The 14,604-nt window shown below is 44.3% G+C and overlaps 1 protein-coding gene and 1 long non-coding RNA gene across 4 annotated transcripts in view; one reads left to right on the top strand and one right to left on the bottom strand.

Moving 5' to 3' along the window:
* Positions 1-14,604, bottom strand: part of LOC123606017 — a 30,579-nt gene that overhangs the window by 1,642 nt on the left and 14,333 nt on the right. The window contains exons 1-4 of one of the 2 annotated variants that reach the window (XR_006716047.1): positions 9,791-10,088; positions 5,724-5,804; positions 3,858-3,980; positions 2,980-3,175 (exon numbers count right to left, since the gene is read on the bottom strand). This is a non-coding gene — a long non-coding RNA (uncharacterized LOC123606017). Of the gene's footprint in view, positions 1-2,979; positions 3,176-3,857; positions 3,981-5,723; positions 5,805-9,790; positions 10,089-14,604 lie in introns of those variants that run through there. The other variant, XR_006716046.1, reaches the window with a different exon arrangement.
* The window catches only part of FGD5 (FYVE, RhoGEF and PH domain containing 5), a 123,532-nt gene that overhangs the window by 107,373 nt on the left and 1,555 nt on the right, over positions 1-14,604 (top strand). For both annotated transcript variants that reach the window (XM_045493910.1, XM_045493909.1), the window contains exons 14-20: positions 183-262; positions 1,883-1,982; positions 2,323-2,460; positions 2,935-3,064; positions 3,890-4,020; positions 9,160-9,288; positions 14,159-14,313. In XM_045493910.1, coding sequence (XP_045349866.1) covers positions 183-262; positions 1,883-1,982; positions 2,323-2,460; positions 2,935-3,064; positions 3,890-4,020; positions 9,160-9,288; positions 14,159-14,313 — 863 coding nt within the window. The remainder of the gene's footprint in view (positions 1-182; positions 263-1,882; positions 1,983-2,322; positions 2,461-2,934; positions 3,065-3,889; positions 4,021-9,159; positions 9,289-14,158; positions 14,314-14,604) is intronic.

Raw genomic sequence — 14,604 nt, 5'->3', positions numbered from 1 at the left:
CGGCACTCCCCTCTCCACAGACACACACACACACACACAGCCTGTACCATCAAACAAAAGTTTACCCTTTGCAGATGAGGAAACTCAGGCTCAGAGAGGGACAGTGGTAGGACCAAGAGAAGAATCCAGTCTATGGTTGCCCCTCCCTGCCCCTGCCCTGAGGGGCTGCTTTGGTTTTCCAGGTCAGCCGCCCTGTGATGGAGAAAGTGCCCTATGCCCTAAAGATTGAGACTTCCCAGTCCTGCCTGACTCTATCTGCCAGGTATGGGGAAGTGGGTAGAGGGAGGGTCTGGGGGATAGGGACACAGGATTTTATAGGTGTTAAAGTTTGGAATAACGAGCTGAATGAGTCATTTCTATTTGGTATTATTTTGGGTCTAAGGACTTATTTTTTAGAGCCTCTTCTTTTAAATACAATAATAACAATATCTCATGTTTGTAAAAGTCTGTGGATTATTGATTGGGTCTTTACAGTAATGCAAGTAAAGAAGTTAAGGTGAGCAAAAAATGCATTGTGCACCTTAGTTCATAAAGTGGTCAGCTTTTAGGCTTTCATGCCTGGAGATTGAGAGAAAAACATAATGAGTGAGCATTCATCATTTGCCTTTCCCTGGTTTGGGGGTGTGGCCTTTTTCTCAGAAGGGTCTGTGTTTTCTCCAGGCCTTCAGGCTGCCCAGGGACCCTGCCTCACTCACTATGGGCAGCAAAAGAGCTTCCCCCTCCCTCTTTCAGGGCAAGGCCAGCTCCAGCTCTCTAGGCTCAGAAACCAGGGAGGTGTGGATTCTGCTGGGGCCACTGTGGGGGCTGAGACAGGGTCACCAAGGCATGGGTGTCTCCCCTCACAGCTGATATGTGACCCTGGCAGGAGGCAGCAATGCCCTCTGTGTGGCGTAGTGCACATCACGTTCTCATGCAGATGAATTTGCTCATTTAGCATTTATTAGCCACTCCTCAGTGCCAGGCCCTGTGCTGAGGACACAGATTTAAACCTTGATGTGCTCAGGGAGAAGCTCACATTAAGGGCAGGAGAGTTGTGTACCAATTACAACGTAGAGCATAACTTCAGTAATAGTTAAGTGTTGATGACACGAGTAGCATGCACTGGGCACCTGCCTGGTCTCAGGCACCTCCTCTGACCCCATCGCCACCCTACCCACCCCCTACCCCCTGTCCCTCCTCCCCAGGCCAAAGGGATGCCTTATCCTGGCTTTCCTGGGGCAGACCACACACTTACGCAAGGTGGGAGCGACACCTAGTGGGTCCTGGGAGAATTTCCACCACTCTGCCTCTTGGGGCAGAGCTCAAAGCTCAGGCAACCCTGAAGGGCAGGGTGTGGAGTGGGGATTTGGGAAGTCATCTTGTTGGGGAGGGGGTGTCTGGGAAGCTATGTGGGAAAATGAGGAGGAAGATGGAGAGACGAGGATGTTGATATTTTCCAACTTCACCTAGCCATCCCCTCCCCATGTACACAGCCCTCTGCACCCTGTCCCCTGTCCCTCCTCAAGTGTGGGACTCTCTACATCTTCCTAATGCCCCTTGCTTTTGCATGGTGCTTTGCCATTAACAAAGTCCACCCATGTCCCACATGTCATTTCTTCCCACAACAGTACTGGGAGTTAGAGGGATAGCGTTGACAGTGCCATTTACAGGTAAAGAAGCAGGCCCAGAGGACAGCTAGCATGCCCTGGCCACCCTTCTAGTAGATGGAGGTGCTGAGTTACGATCCTAGGCTGATCTGGCAGGTGGCCAGTGCTCGGTGGGATTTCAGACACTGACAGGCACAGCCAGGGGAAATGTGGGGGGACTTGATCTACACTGAGAAGCAGAGGCAGAGCCGCCGTGCACACCTGCATGCCTTGTTCACGCCAGCTTGTGTCCACAGCTCCTGTGCTGAGCGAGATGAATGGCACAGCTGTCTGAGTAGAGCCCTCCCTGAGGATTACAAGGCCCAGGCTCTGGCTGCCTTTCACCACAGCGTGGAGGTGAGTGGAGGGCCCTGAGACCCACCTGATGCCAGTCTCCCAGCCCTGGGTTTCCCTGGGCACCCATACACCCAGGAGGACTCTCAGCTCCTTCCATCACACCCCTTCTCCTTCCCTTCCCGCCACACTCCCCCACAGCCAGGCAGTCACTGTGCAGCCCAAATACAGCACTTCCCATTGGCTCTGTTTCTGACCCAAGGTTAGGATCCTGGAAGCCACCGTGCGGTGGAGGGGGTTGTAGAATTAGGATCTACCCTACACGTACACATCCTGCACAGGAAAGAGGGCACCCATCTACCTACCTCCTGACCACATTGCTCACCCGATTCCTTTGTTCCAGATACGGGAGAGGCTGGGGGTCAGCTTGGGGGAGAGGCCCCCCACCCTGGTGCCTGTCACACATGTTATGATGTGCATGAACTGTGGCTGTGACTTCTCCCTCACCCTGAGGCGTCATCACTGCCACGCCTGTGGCAAGGTGAGTCACCTCACCTGGGTGAATGTGTACATAGAGTCGTGTGGGGTTGGCTGTCAGGGATATCCAACAGTTGCTGAGTGTCAGGCCCAGGGAAGGGTGTTTTCACACCAACCCTGCGAGGTAGAGATTGTTAATACCCATTTTACTGATAGTCTCAAACCAGGGCTCCAAATCCCATTTCACTACACCACCGTACTCCCAAAAGACAACCATAGCACACGTGGTTATTGTCCCAGGAGAAAACGTATCACGTCCTGGTTAAGGACTCATCAGAAAAACTGATAAAAACACTTGCACAGAAACTCTGTACCTTCACAATGGAAAAGCAGGGGGATCCGACACAGTTCTGTGCTCAGAACACAGGGCCCTTGGAGAGGTCGGGTGGGGGGATTGGCAGAGGCGAGGGAATGCTGGCCCTCTGCACAGGCAGAGGGTGAGAACCATTCCAATGTGTGTCCCCAACTGGGCCTGCAGATCGTGTGCCGGAATTGTTCGAGAAACAAGTACCCCCTGAAGTACCTCAAGGACCGGATGGCCAAGGTCTGTGATGGCTGCTATGGGGAGCTGAAGAAGAGGGGCGGGGATGTCCCAGGCATGATGAGAGGTAACCTGGGGACACCATCTCCGTTCTTCCAGGTGGCCCACGTGGCTTCTCGCCGGCCCGTGGTTGGTGCCTGAAACCACTTTTCTGGGGAGGCTCAGAACAAAAGCAGTCCTGAAGGAAGAAAGAGGGGTTTAAACCATACCTGGGGGACCATTTCCCAAAATAGTGGTTCCACAATAAATCAATAGGCACTGCCAGAGGAAGCGTTCTGCAGGCAGCTAAGCTTGGGAAACGCTGGGTCAGTGCATCTCTGTGAAGGGGATGGTAGGTGTGGTGACTCATGGTTACTTTGCCATAGCGGCCCTCTTTTTGAAAATGTTCTGTAGGCCTGTGTTCTATGGGACTTTTTCAGGATAAGGATTGTAAGACGGATAGCAGAGGAGTTGTGGATCAGGGAAGGGCTGAGGGCTCTTTGATTGAGAAAGGAACCTGGGGAAGCTGTGCTGGCCCTTGAGAGACTGTGCTCAGGGTCCAGGCTTTGTCCAAGCAGGGTCAGGCCAGAGGGACAGCAAGTGTATCCTGGACCTAAAACCAAAGATTTCTCCTCTCGGGAGCCCCCCGAGGCCATCACAGAGGACAGCCCAGGTGAAGAAGGGATAGCCAGCACCCAGAAAAAGCCTTCCTTCTTGGCTCCCATGGCCTTTGTGTCAGTAGATAGAGTGTGCCTGTTCTTCTGGTCACACCTAACCCCCATCATGAAGCTGATTTCCATCGCAGGAGGGACCAGGAGCTCTAATTTTACAGTAATTGGCATTCCAAAGCAAGATGCATGCCTGTCTGCATGGACACTCACCTCCATTCCTCCATGGCTTGTCTTGGTTACAGAGCGGCCCGTGAGCATGAGCTTTCCCCTGTCCTCCCCACGCTTCTCGAGCAGTGCCTTCTCGTCCGTCTTCCACAGCATCAACCCCTCAACCTTCAAGAAGCAGAAGAAAGTTCCTTCAGCCCTGACTGAGGTAAGGCAGGTAGACTGCCTGTGTGGGAGGCAAGGGATTTAGAAGGTTCATGGCCTTCCTTGGACAGGGTCAGAACCTGCCCCAGGCTGACTGAACTTTACAGAACAAAGAGAATTCCTAACATGAGACATTCTAGCTACAAGGAGTAACTCACCACTAACAGGGCCTGTCTTCTGGGCGTGACTGAGAACATGTCTGATTGGTGGCAGAAGGCAGGACCCCAAATGGTTGTGGATGGTGCTAGAAGCCTTTCCCATTCCTCTCTCCCCTTCTCCCCTCCAAGTGTTTCTTTTTTTCTCCTTACTTTCTTTCCTGTCACATAGCCTGGACCAGGTCAGGTCCCCAGCAGTGGTGCACAGATCACTGGGGCTCTTGCACAGATCACTGGTACTCTTCTGACTAAAACAGCTACAGTCCTGACTTCGCCCTCCCTGGCAGGCCCTTGGAACTGTGCCATCCACTCAGCCTGTGGGTCCCAAATGGCCTCAGGTGCTGAGCCTCCTGGAGGGTGTGGGACTCTGTGCAGGAAACCTCAGCATTGGTTAAACTCAAGTCCGTTCTGTAAGGAGGGCCAGATTCTATGTTTGTATTCTGATCACAACCACAAACAAATGTGTGCCCGTGAATATACAAGCTGTCAAAAGAGCATGATCAGCTGTTTCCAAGTTTTTGCATTAATATTCATTATTGAGTAGCTGGCAAGGGTTTTAAGAAGTGTTAGGGTATGAAATATTTAAAGAGGTACTGTTCTATTCATTAACTTAATACCTTCGCATATTAAAAATCTTGGGAATAACACATACGTGGTAAAAAAATTTTTTTTGAGAACACAAAGGAATACCTGATGAAACGTACGTTTTTCTCTCCCTCCCTGAACTCCTCCAGTCCCACCACCCCCAGAAGTAACCATGAAGTTTCTTATGGATCCTTCCAGAAATTTTAATGCATATACATAATAAAGATGCACATTCATAGATCCTCTTTTTTTTTTACCCGAAATACAACAAATTATACTAAATCTTCTGTACATTTTCATACTTCATTTCTCTTAACTATCATTCCACATTTGCTGACACATGCAGATCTCACACATTTTACATCGTGTGGTTGTAAGTCATCCCTTTCCAGTAATAAGAAAAGATCACCTCTCACTCCTTCTGTGGTGGCTCACAGAACCCAAGTGTTCCACGGGCACAGAGTTTGAGAGCCACTGCTCTTAGCCTTCCAGAGTTGAGCAGCTCTGATGCTGGTGCCCCAGCCAGCCCTTTGGTAATTTTTGCTTGAAGTGACAACCTTTTTATTATCCAGCAAAGATTACACTTAGTGGGATTTGCAGCAGCCCCAGGAGAAATGTGCCCCACTCTACCCCCCACTGCCCTGTCCCCTTCCCCCAGGAGCACCATCTCCGCAGCAAGCCCTACTCCCCATGAGAAAGTCTGCAGAAATGCTGCCTCCTGAGCATCTGCCAGAAAGGGAGGTTGCAGAATCAGTTTCTTCCAATATGTTCTGTCCACTCTGCCTTTCCTCACTCTATGAGCTGCCCCAGCAGGGCAAGTGCTGGGAGAGAAAGCTTGTGTCTGGTTCTAGGAGTCCTGGAACCTGTGGCGGAGACAGGCTCCTTTCCTGGTACTTCTCAAAACAGCCCAGGCTGGTGGTGGCCTCCTTTCCCTTCAGTAAAGTTCATCGACCTTCAGAGTACTTACCAAGAGATCCAAGTTCTTATCTTCTCTTCAGCTAAGTAGGGATTTGACCTTTGGTAGATACCTCCATGCCTCCAGGCCCATCTGTAAAACGGGAAAGTCAGATTAAATTATTTCCAAACCTGGCCTTCTTTCTCCAATAGTAAGATTAGTATTTATGAGCAGTTCCTATAGGCCAGGCACTATACCTGTCAGGCACCTGTCTTGTGTCATTTAATCCCAGTTTTAATAACAGGGAAACTGAGACTTCAAAGAAGTAATTGCCCACATTGCCCATCAAATAACTGGGAGAACCTGGACTGGAGCCCCAGACTGGTGTTACTCTACACCTGTGTTCTGAACCTCCACATAAAGACTGTGCAACAGACAAGTTCTGCTTCTAATAACAACAGGAGTTAACATTCCCCATTAGGCAGACCTTTTAAGTAAACATTAAAAAGAGGATCCATCTTTAAGATCCATCCTTTTATCCTTTTAGTATAAGAGATAAGTTTAAAAGCATAAGAATCAATGTTTTGAACATGTATGTGTGGAGTTTTTTAAAGTTTTTCTTTAAATTCCAGTTTACAGCGTAATATTAGTTTCAGTTATACAATATAGTGATTCAGTACTTACATACAACACCTGGGGCTCCTCGTGACCAGTCCCCTCCTAATCTCCATCACCTATCTCCCCTATTCCTCTACCCACCTCCCCTCCGGTAACCATCAGTTTGTTCTATGTAGTTAAGAGTCTGTTTCTTGGTTTGTCTCTTGTTTCCCCCTTTGCTCATTTGTTTTGTTTCTTAAATTCCACATATGAATGAAATCGTACGGTATTTGTCTTTCTCTGACTTATTTCACTTAGGATGATACTCTCTAGCTCCATCTAAGTTGTTGCAAATGGCAAGATTTCGTTCTTTTTCATGGCTAATATTCCATTTTATGTGTATACCACTTCTTTATCCATTCATCTAGTGTGATTGATAGATGGTAGGATAGTTCTATTTTTAACTTTTTGAGGAACCTCCATTCTGTTTTCCAGAGTGGCTGTACCAGTTTTCATTCCCACCAGCAGTACACAAGGGTCCCCCTTTCTTCACATCCTTGCCAACACCTGTTGTTTCTTGTGTTGTTGATTTTAGCCATTCTGACAGGTGTGTGATGTTATCTCATTGTGGTTTTGTTTTGAATTTCCCTGATGGTAAGTGATAATGAACATCTTTTCACATGTTTGTTGGCCACATGTATGTCTTCTTTGGAGAAATGTCTGTTCAAGTTTTCTGCCCATTTTTTAATTGGGTTATTTGTTTTCTGGGTGTTGATTTGTATACATTCTTTATATATTTTGAATACTAACCCTTTATTGGATATGTCATTTACAGTATCTTCTCCCATTCAGTAGGTTGTATTTTAGTTTTATTGATTGTTTCCTTTGCTGTGCAGAGCTTCTTATTTTGAAATAACTCCAATAGTTTATTTTTGCTGTTGTTTCCCTTGCCTCAGGAGACATACCTAGAAAGAAGTTGCTATGGCCAATGTCAAAGAAATTACTGCCTATGTTCTCCTCTAGGATTTTGATGGTTTCCTGTCTCACATTTAGGTCTTTTATCCATTTTGAATTTATTTTTGTGTGTGGTGTAAGAAAGTGATCCAGTTTCAGTCTTTTGCATGTTGCCATCCAGTTTTCCCAACACTATTTGCTGACAGAAACAGTCTTTGTCCTATTGGATATTCTTTCCTGCTTTGTCAAAGATTAATTGACCATATAATTGTGGGCTCATTTCTGGGGTTTCTATTCTGTTACATTGATCTATGTTGTCTGTTTTTGTGCTGGTACCATACTTTTTTGATGACTACAGCTTTGTAATATAACTCAAAGTCTGGAATTGCAATGCCTCCAGCCTTGCTTTTCCTTTTCAAGATTGCTTTGGCTATTTGGGGACTTTTGTGGTTCCATACAAATTTTAGGATTGTTTGTTCTAAGTCTGTGATATTTTGATAGGGATTGCATGAAATGTGTAGATTGCTTTGGGTTGTATAGACATTTTAACAATATTCTTCCAATCCATGAGCATGGAATGTCTTTCCATTTCTTTGTGTCTTCTTCAATTTTTTTTTTATCATTATTCTATAGTTTTCAGAGTACAGGTCTTTAATCTCTTTTGTTAGGTTTATTCCTAGGTATCTTATTATTTTTGATGCAATAGTAAATTGTAAATGAGATTCTTTAATTTCTCATGCAACAGATTTCTATACAATGATTTTGTGTCCTGCAATTTTACTGAATTTATTTTATCATTTCTAGCAGGTATTTGGTGGAGTCTTTGGGTTTTCTATGTATAGTATCATGTCATCTGCAAATAGTGTAAGTTTTACTTCTTCCTTGCCAATTTGGATACCTTTTGTTTTTGTAAGTAATCTCTACACCCAACATGGATCTTGAAGTCATGACCCTGAGATTGAGTCACATGGTCCACTGACTGAACCAGCCAGGCACCCCGGTTGGGATCCCTTTTATTTCTTTTTGTTATCTGATTGCTATGGCTAGGACTTTTAGTACTATGTTGCATAGAAGTAGTGAGAGTGGCCATCCCTGTCTTGTTCCTGACCACAAAGGAAAAGCTCTCAGTTTACCCTATTTAGGATGACACTAGATGTGTGTTTTTCATATGGCCTTTGTCAAGGCATGTTTCCTCTAAACCTACTGTGTTGAGGGTTTTTATCATGAAAAGATGTACTTTGTCAAATGCTTTTTCTACATCTATTGAACTAATCATATGGTTCTTTTTCTTTTCTTTTGTTAATGTGATGTATTGTGTGGATTGATTTGCAAATGTTGAACTACCCTTAAAACATAGGAATAAATCCCACTTGCTTGTGAATGATTTTTTTTAATATATTGTTGGATTCGGTTTGCTAGTATTTTGTTGAGGATTTTTGCATCTATATTCACCAGAGATATTTGGCCTGTAGTTCCCTCTTTTGGTGGTGTCTTTATCTGGTTTTGATGTCAGGGTAATGCTGGCCTCATAAAATAAATTTGGGAATTTTCCTTCCTTTTCTGTTTTTTGGACTAGTTTGACAAGAATAGGTATTAACTCTTACAAGAATCAGTTTTAGAGGGAAGAACCTTTCCCTCAAATATCTGCAGTTTCATGTTTTGGGGGCTTGGGAACTGGGGAGAGGGAGCCAAGAATCTGCAACACCACTCGGGACAGCACTCCCGAAGGCTGTTTTTGACTCTTGTGTTTCCTGGGTGCATTCAGTAAATCCTGTCTTAATCCCTGGTACTGTTTTGCTGCTTTTGAGGTACTGGATGTATCCTGAGACCTCATCCAAGTCTCAGATTTCAAAGCAGTATAAACACTCTCTGCCAACTGGTTTGCAGTGTCACTTTAGCTCTGTCTGAACTATGCCTACCACCTGCTGTCCTGACCACTCTGCTTCCCTTCTGTCAGGTGGCCGCCTCCGGAGAGGGCTCTGCCATCAGTGGCTATCTCAGCCGGTGCAAGAAAGGCAAGAGGCACTGGAAGAAGCTCTGGTTCGTCATCAAAGGCAAAGTGCTCTACACCTATATGGCCAGTGAGGTAGTGGCGATTCTTGCTTTCTCTCCTCTCATCTGTGACAGCCCTCAGGTTAAGCTCACGCCTCAGAATGTCCATCTGGGCATGCACAACACCCCGTCACCTGCAGGGCCATGTGAGGCCGGGATGCTGTTCCCATGTCATTCAAGTCTGTATCGAGCAATACCATGTGCTGAGTGCTGCTGTGGATACCCAACCACGTGTTGGTTCCAGATCTAAAGAATTGACCATTCCTCCATGGAGATAAGGTAGTACAGTGTGCAGACCTGTGTGTGCACCCAGGTGGTTTGAATGTCACAGGCCCAGCATCCAGCACAAGCCAAGCACTCTATAAGAGCAGGCTGCTTTCTGCTCTCCACCCGGTTGTTTGGGACAGAACTCAACAGCTTAGAGAAAGCTACCACACTTTTGCTCCGTGCATTTCTTTTATCAGGGAGCTACATTGCTTCATGGTAACACTTGTACCAAATAAAACTTAAGTTTCTGTTTTTATAGATCATCTTACCTTTATGTCTTATAAAATGTAGGAGCGAGGGCCTTGGGAGTGAAGCTTGCTTCCAGAGTAGACAGGTGTGGGCTATGGTTATACAGCAGGGAGCTGTCTGGTCTTGACCCAGGCTGATTCTGTAGGATAGTTTGGAAGATTTCCATGTCCAGGCCTCACCATCTGGTGGCTTCCATGGGCTAAACCCACTCTGAAAATTGGTCTTAGGGGCACCTGGGTGGCTCAGTCTGTTAAGCATCCGGCTCTTGATTTCTGCACTGACAGCACAGAGCCTGCTTGGGATTCTCTCTCTCCCCCTTTCTCTCTGCTCCTCCCCTGCTCTCTTTTTCTTTCTCTCAAAAATAAATTAATAATAATTAAAAAAAAAAAAAGCAAGAAAGAAAATGGGACTTGAATGTGCTTTGCTGCAGAGGGTGTGTGCTTTACCCCAGGAGGATGTTCACATCAGCACAAGGCTGGCCTTTCTACCCTGCCCCCGCCCCCCCCCCCCCCCCCCCCGATGCTGGCCAGTGTGCAGAGGGCACTTCCTTTTTCAGGGCATAAAGTTTCTCTCACAAAAGACCTGCAACTGTGATGGTTGCAGCCTCTCCTTCCTCAGGGAATCCCAGAGGCTACGAGGGACACAGACAGGCTCGGAGGGGGTACCCACTGTAGCCTGAGTGACTCAGGTGCTGTGTGAGCCAAGCCCTCACTGACATGTCCATAGAGGAGCAGAGGATTTTTCAGCTAGGGAGAATTTTGATCTTTCCAAAACAAACTGAAATGTGATACAATGTCCACCTGCAGCCCAGAGCATCTTCCAAAGTAGGTATTGCGCAGGACACTCACAGGAGTTCTCTAAAAACTGGGTTCTGAGGGAACCTTAAGTAGTAGGCAGTTCGTGGGACTGCCTCACAGGAGTACTTCTCAGAATCTCTAATGTACCAAGGAGAGCTGTGGGTCTCTGAAATAAGGAGATTTCCCAAGCTGGCCTGACCATGGGCCCTTCCTCATGGAGCATCTTGTGGAACCATTCCATCCCGTGGAATACCCTTTGGGAAGAAATGCAGGCTTAGACAGGTGAACAAAGGCCAGTGATGATTAAATAACCACCAAATAGAGGTGAGTCCTGTGTGAGAATGGAAAAGCCAGAGTCTCTAGGTCATGAGCAACAGTTGTCATGGAAGTGACACCCTAAGTTTGTTTTTTTTAATTTTTTTCATGTTTATTGATTTTGAGAGCGGGGGGAGTGGGAGAGGGGCAGCAAGAGAGGGAGAGAGAGAACCCCAAGCAGGCTCTGCACTGACAGCACAGAGCCTGATGCAGGGCTTGATCTCACAAACCTCGAGATCATGACATGAGCTGAAATCAAGAGTCAGATGCTTAACCAACTGAGCCACCCAGGCGCCCCCCCCCTCCCCCTGCTAAGTTGATAGATGGATTTTAAGTATGCTTCCAAAGTAGTTTTTTCTATAGAGAGGAACTTGTACAATTTCTTAGTAAGGTCATATCACTGATAGCACTAAGCTCTCAAATTCCATCAAAGAAAAAAGGTTTGATAAAACGGACAGCCAGTTTTCACTGTCTATACTACCGTGTACCCCTGTCATGTACCTGTGTATCCCCACCTCATTCCCTTCCACCAGAGATTAGTTTTATCTCTTTCAGATCTTCATATAAATGGAATCTCATACAAATGTGATTTCTTCCATTCAGCATGATGTGTTTGAGATTCACCTGTGTTTTTGAATACAGTAATAGGTCATTACATTTTATACTGAGTAGTATTCCATGTTGTGAACACATCACCATTTGTTTTCCCACTCATCAGTTGAAGGACATTTGGGTTGTTTCCAGTTTTGGGTTGTAATGAATAAAGCCACTTTAAACTTTTATATACAGGTTTTTATGTGAAAATAGGTTTTTTTATTTCACTTGGGTAGACACCTACAATTGGAATTTCTGGATCATAGGAAGGTATATGTTTGGTTTATCAGAAATTACAGACCTTTTGCAAAATTATCTACCATTTTACATCCCCCTCACATTTACATGTGAGATTTATGGTTGTTCCACATCTTTGTCAACACTTGGTATTGTCAGTCTTTAATTTACTAGTATCTCAGTGTGGTTTTAGTTTAAATTTCCATAATGACTAATGATATTGTTAATGTGCTTATTGGCTATTTATGGATTTCCCTTTGAGAAGTGTCTGTTCAGATCTCTTAGACAATTTTTTAAGTAGGTTGTCTTCTTCTTACTGAGTTATAGGAGTTCTTTACATATCTTGGATACCAGTCTTTTGTCAGATAAATGTTTTGTGAATTCTCTCCCTGTTTTTGGCTTGCCTGTGCATTTTCTTAATGAATGAATTTGTTCTGTTGTTTTGATGAACAGAAGTTTTAAACTTAACCAAATTTATCAGTATTTTCCTTTATGGCCATTGCTTTTCATATCATAAGAAACCTTTGTCTGCAGGTCACAAGTTGTTCCCCATATTTGCTTCTGACAACTTTAATGTTTCAGTTTTTACACTGAGGTCTATCTGAAATTAATTATTGAGTGTGGTGTGAGATAGGAGTTGAGGTTCATTTTTTTCCCAAATGGATATCCAGTTATTTGAGCACAACTCATTAAAAAAGATTTTCCTTTCCTTATAGGATTATTTGGTCCCTTTGTTAAATATCAAATGGCTAAATACATTTGGACCTATCTCTGGGTTTTCTATTCTGTTTCACTGATAATATTTACCAATTCTTATGCCACTGCCTTACTACCTTAATCGCTAGAACTTTATAGTAAGTCTTGAAGTCAGGTTGCATAAGCCTCCAACATTTTTCTTTTTAAAGATTGTTTGGAGTATTCTAGGTATTTTGTGTTTCCATGTAAACTTGTCAATTCTACCAAAAAGCCTAAGATTATGACGGGGATTGTTGAAGCAACTTCGGGAGAATTGGCATCTTAACAATATTAAATCTTCAAATCTATGAACATGGTATAAATCTTCATGTATGTAGTTCTTTAATTTTTCCTTTTATGTTTTGGAGTTTTAGTATAGAGATCTTATACTTCTATTCTTGCATTTTTGTTAATTTTATTCCTATTTTATTTTTTAGATGCTACTTTGTTGTTTTTCTTTTTGGATGCTATATTGAATGGCATTTATTTGCTAGTTACTTGCTGCTAGTACACAGATATAAAAAAAAATGATTATGCTGTGACCTTGCTAAATTATTGGTTCTAGTAGTTGTTTTATAATCAAACAAGCCCTTTGCAAGCATAGATCGTTTAACTTCTTTTTCTTATCTTTATGTCTTTCTTCTTCTTGCTGTACTGCAATGGCTAGGAACCCCAGTACAATTTTGAATTTAATTGGTGGGAGCGAGTACCCTCTTGCCTTATTCCCAATCTTAGAGGAAAAGCATTCAGTATTTCACTCTTAAGTAAGATGTTAGCTGTAGTTATTTTATGGATGCCCTCAGATTAAGGAAGTCCCCTTCTAATCCTAGTTTGCGGAGGTTGTTTTTTTAATCATGAATCGGTACTGAATTTTGTCAGATTCTTTTTCTGGTCCAGCAGTCTTTGAAAATTGATTCCCTTTTATATACAACCTCAGCTCCCCCTCCTTCTCTTCCCACAGCCTTCTTAGCTAATTATGTTTTAACTAATTGCTTAGCTAATTATATCTGTTTTTGTATGGTTTAATAAAGTATTTTATGAGAACGTATTTTTATATAAATATGTATGTATGAACATATCTATATATATATAAATCTTTTTCCTCTGATCACTGTGATTTTAAGATCCATTTATGTTCTCTGTGTACATGTCATGAAATTGTTAGCAAGTTGATAGCACAGACACCCTGAGTGCTCCATATTGAGGCATTGTGAATGAGGGCATGGGGGAATGAGCACAGGGTATGTTATCGAAAGTACTAACGGAAAACAGAGTCACTGACTATTCAAGTCAGCCTGAAGAACGCAGTGTTAGAAGGTGGTCATGAGTCCAAGTTCTGGCTCAGCCCCTTACTAAACTGTGTAATTAATCTTGGGGAGTTATTTACCTTCTCTGAGCCTCAGTTTCCTCTTGGAACAGGAGTGACACCTTCTATGATTGTTGTGAAAGATTCGGCATGATAATGTAAAGATGAAAATGCCTGGGCCCTAATAGGCTGTCACAGAATGTTAAGTTTCTTTCCCTCCTCGTGATTGGTCCTGGCGGGATCAGGGGTAAAGAGTATGTGTGTGGCTGGTCTAGAGTTGCCAAAGCATGCCCTACACAGAAGAGCGCATCGTGCATCTTCAATCAGAGGTAACGGTAAATGCTAAGCAGTTGACTGTGTGTTGTGTGGTGTTTACTATCAGTTTTCCCTTTTGCCCTCTGCAGGACACAGTGGCCATGGAGAGTATGCCCCTGCTCGGTTTCACCATTGCCCCAGAAAAGGAAGAGGGCAGCAGTGAAGTAGGACCTATTTTTCACCTCTACCACAAGAAAACCCTATTTTATAGCTTCAAAGCAGAGGATACCAATTCAGCTCAGAGGTACCCAAATAACTATCCTTGCCTCTCCCTCTGGAAGGAAACAAGTTGCTACCCAGGGCTTTGGATGCTCTCTGCTCCAGACATCCTGTTCCATCAAATGCCTTTGGGCCACAACAATGGAACTATCTGTTCCTGATCATGAGATTTTTTTAAGATTATCATGATTCGTTCACACAGGCATGCATTGATTCAGCAAGCCTTTACACTGTGTTCCAGACCTTTTGCTAAATGCTAGGCAACAAATATGAATATGACCTCAGGTAATAGTCACCTAGTCCACCTAGTCACATA

The sequence above is a fragment of the Leopardus geoffroyi genome, chromosome A2 (assembly GCF_018350155.1).
Source record: "Leopardus geoffroyi isolate Oge1 chromosome A2, O.geoffroyi_Oge1_pat1.0, whole genome shotgun sequence".
Lineage (NCBI taxonomy): Eukaryota > Metazoa > Chordata > Mammalia > Carnivora > Felidae > Leopardus > Leopardus geoffroyi.
The sequence above is the reverse complement of the archived record's forward strand: the minus strand, read 5'-3'. Positions and strand labels throughout refer to the sequence as shown.